Here is a 3957-nt window from a genome sequence, read left to right as displayed (position 1 = left end):
TATTTGCGTGTCTTATAAAGAATCACTCATCAGAAAACTCTCTATTGTTGATGAATGTTGAATCTACTGTAATTATTTATAGTCATGAATGACATATTACTTAAAAGAAAAGACCATGACACAGTCAAGTTCCTGCTCCGTTACCCCAAGGCAATTTCCCAAACATCTGGGCATTCTCATATATGATAAGCTTTCTAAATTGTTATATTTATTACTTGCTCATTGTTTCTCATTATCTCTATATACTTTTACACAGTTATTTCTTTTCCAAGTCCACCACTCGAAATGTCCAATTAATCCTTGAAGTGAGTGGTGAATCAAACCATCTCGACCTAGCATCGGATAGAATATAATCCCATCTGCATAATGCCATAAAGTGTAGCTCTTAAATCAAAATATAAAAAGAAAAGCAAAAAAATACAACAAACATGAGTTTTGTATTGTTGAAAGTATTAATTCTTACTGGAAATTTGTCACAAGATGATGCAAGAAAGACGACATGAACACCATAGCAAACTCATATCCTGGACACTGTCTAGGGCCTGCTCCAAAGGCTATATACGGTGTGCGATCCGTATCCAAGTCCTGAGAGTTTAGCAAGGTAAAAGGTGAGTATACAAGTAAATGGAATTAATTTTGTTTCTTTGGTGGCCAAGGCATGGGCATATCTCTCACCTGCCATCGCCGAGGATTGAAAGCAAGAGGGTCTATATAGTGCTTGCTATCCAAGTTGGAGAATTGATCAAATATTATGCACGTCCATCCTTTGGGAATCGTATATCCTTAAACATTAATCATTTATTCAGTTGTTAGAACTAGAAAGTAGTGGTGATAAAACACTGTATTTTTCTAAATTGGTGAGTGACAACGTGGCATACCTCCGATTTGTACATTCTGGACAGCTTTCCTCAATTGCATTTGGTTCCAGAGTCCGTCCCCTAATCTCAAAGCCTCCTTGATAACCTAGGAGAAGCAAAGAAAATGGGAGCTAGTTATTGGTTTTCCCAGTATAGTTTGACAAGATAGGGATAGAAATGGAGACCAATGAAACAAATCTATATTATAACTTACACATTTTGTACAAGTCATTGATTGATAGTCATCCCATGAGAACTTCTCGTTCTCTCCTTTGGTGCGTCTGATCGCTTCGTGTTCTTCCTGGATCATGTTAGTGGACATGAAAGATTAACGTACATAAATCATCATATAGATGTAGAGGTATCAATGGCATTCGTGTCAAAGAAATAAGCTTGTAAATTTGACTGTACTAACTCTGAGTTCTGGGATGATATTGGGATTTTCAGATAAATGCTTCACAACCAAAGCAGTTATTTTTGGTGTAGCTTCAATGGAAGAGAAGAACAATATCAGAACGAATTCTATGACGTGAAATGCTGCAAATTCAAGCTCCCCATCTTCGTTTTCTGTTGCTTCTTTTAGCATCAACGATAGTAGGTCGTCATGTGTGTCGTGGGATAACATATTCATATTCCTAGCCTGGATAATGTTTCTGATTTGATTACAAAGCTCTTTCTTCTTCTGCAGATCCAAAGGGAATATCTGATAAGTCGATTGCTCTGTAAGCAGAAGATGATATGACCGTATATTGCCAATCACATTTAAAGGTCAAAGATAAGAGGTGTGTACATTTTATAACATTTAGTTCTTGAATAAGAAAGGCTAGTTGGTATGAAATTTCTTTACAACCAAACGCTTTACCCGCAAGCTTTTGTGGAAAGTTGTGCCAGGGATGTTGAACGGTACGCTGAAAATTCCTTTTCTATAAACATAAAAATCTTCTTTCATTCTGTCAAACTCTGTGCCCGGTTTGAGACTTAACAGGTGATTGGCCATGAGTGAAAATAACATCTGCTTCCAAATCAAAATAGTCGAAACAATTAATGTTCACAACCTTACAATAATATTTCTTGAACATCAAAACCACATGAGTACCTCTTCCGCTTCATGGATGACATCCACATTTCTCCCTCCCCATTTCGAGAGAGAGGAGGTTATGACGTTTTGCATTTCCGAGAGGAGCCGGCGTTTGAGAATCGGAATACCGACGACACGCATGACACCTCCTCGTTTTATCTTGTGACTTTCTCCACGAGCTGTCATTAAATTAGACTTTCCCATTAACTCCAATGTGGAGGTCAGGTATCGAGGAACGAAAAGCCTGCCATCGTTCTGCAGAATTAAACGGCTTACGTGCGGATCGGTGGATATTATGACAGGATATCCGAGTAGAGATGTTTTAAACAAATTTCCGTAACTGAATACACATGACGTGAGTCATTAATAGAAATGCATTTATCATTTTATACATAAAATTTAAGAAATTGTCAGATATTATATCATCGAATTAAAAAACCATCTAACAATTGGGTAGTTAACCTACCAGGAAATGATAAATCAATTATGGAGAAGTGACAAACCAATTATGGAGTGACTAGATCGCTGGGCTAAACTTCACAACATATTGTATATTGTGAACTTCCCAACATACAAATTAAGACGTTTTTAACTAATCTCACACGTTTCATTTCATATTCACCCAGATGCTGACCTATGGACTAAATTTTGACATACAGATATTGTCATGAGGATGAACTATATTAACTAGTTAAAAACTGATCACTGATTTATGGATTAAATTTTAGATGTAAATTTTGACGTATACATTTTGTGACGAAGATAAATTATATTAATTAGTTCCAATTTGAATAAATCTTAATAATATGATTAATCTGAAAAATATTTATCTAAAATTTTGATAAGCTCGCGCATTCATTATCCATAATTAAACATAAAATTTGATTTAAATTTGTATAATTGGAAAGAAAATCAAAATACCTCACACATTTTTGAAACCATTAGATGATTTGCATATTCAAAATTGAAATCACTAAATGAATTACATATTCAAAATTACAATCCAAAGATCAAATTTCAATTTAAAAATGGAAATATTAGAATGCGCAGACAACGCCGAAGACTAACTCATCTAACTCTACACAAATTTCTACATGTTTAAGCAATCGCTGGCATTTAAGATTCATATAACTTTTATAAAAAATCCCAAACAACGCCATATTCGAATAATACCATGACTGGAAGCAATGCTTACATTTCCCGGCGCTTCCTTATAAATCCATGTAATCGAAAAAAGAAGGGTATAAATTCTCCCAGAAGGGGCCATCCCAGAGTCCCCGGGGGCAAGTTGAAGCTCCCCCTCCGCAGTAAAACAAAGCGCCACACTGCCAAAGCCCCTGCTACGAACATCCATATCATCATACTGCTCTCCATTGCATTTGCAGAATTCGCATGCAGATAGAAGGAAAGGAATGGGAAGGTACTTATAAATTTGGAAATATCATTTTCGACTTTCTCTTCTTTTATATTTATGGAAAGTCGAGAAAACAGTGGAGGAAAGAATTTCTGTAAAAGTCGAGAAAACAGTGGAGGAAAGAATTTCTTTAAAAGTCGAGAAAACAGTGAAGGAAAGAATTTCTTTAAATGTATGGAATGCTAGAAAAGCGGTCATAAATAATTTAGACATGAATATTAAAAGTGGGTAAACAAATTTGACCCAGAAAACATGATTATTAAAATTGTAAATATATTTTTATTTATATGAATTTAGATAAATAACTTTTTAACACTAATTAATGTAATTATTATTTCTATATGCATAAATAAGTTTTGGATATTTAGATATTAACATCTATTTATTAGTAAAAGATTTTAGGTTAGTTTTTTGAAATTAGAAAGTAAAGAGGAGGTATTTTGGAGGGTAGTGACTTATTTTTTTTAATTATTAAATTATTAAAAAATTAAAATAAAAAATAAAATTAATGAATTGTATTATTAATTTTTTATCAATTTTTGAATTGAAAATTGTTATTGTATCATATTAAATTAAAATCAAAATTCAATATTAAATTTAGTAATTAT

At 33.6% G+C, this 3957-nt stretch overlaps 1 protein-coding gene across 1 annotated transcript; it reads right to left on the bottom strand.

The window, feature by feature from the left end:
- Nucleotides 1–256: 256 nt before the first annotated feature.
- On the bottom strand, nt 257–3309 carry LOC149201545 (cytochrome P450 85A1-like). Its single transcript, XM_089401305.1, has 9 exons — nt 3131–3309; nt 1954–2275; nt 1713–1869; nt 1273–1577; nt 1072–1158; nt 879–963; nt 676–782; nt 464–585; nt 257–359 (listed from the first exon to the last, which is right to left on the bottom strand). Exons 1-9 carry the CDS (start codon nt 3307–3309, stop codon nt 257–259), a joined length of 1467 nt encoding a protein of 488 aa, XP_089257431.1.
- Nucleotides 3310–3957: the final 648 nt, after the last annotated feature.

This window comes from Pinus tabuliformis, chromosome 2_1, assembly GCF_031772625.1.
Source record: "Pinus tabuliformis cultivar Carrire ecotype Pingquan chromosome 2_1, CPIR1, whole genome shotgun sequence".
Taxonomy (NCBI): domain Eukaryota; kingdom Viridiplantae; phylum Streptophyta; class Pinopsida; order Pinales; family Pinaceae; genus Pinus; species Pinus tabuliformis.
The sequence above is the reverse complement of the archived record's forward strand: the minus strand, read 5'-3'. Positions and strand labels throughout refer to the sequence as shown.

Coding starts and splice junctions, on each gene's coding strand:
- LOC149201545 (XM_089401305.1), bottom strand. CDS start 3,309: ATGGAGAGCAGTATGATGATATGGATGTTCGTAGCAGGGGCTTTGGCA. Junction 586..675: donor TCAATCCTCGGCGATGGCAG/GTGAGAGATATG, acceptor CTAAACTCTCAG/GACTTGGATACGGATCGCAC. Junction 360..463: donor CATCTTGTGACAAATTTCCA/GTAAGAATTAAT, acceptor GGCATTATGCAG/ATGGGATTATATTCTATCCG.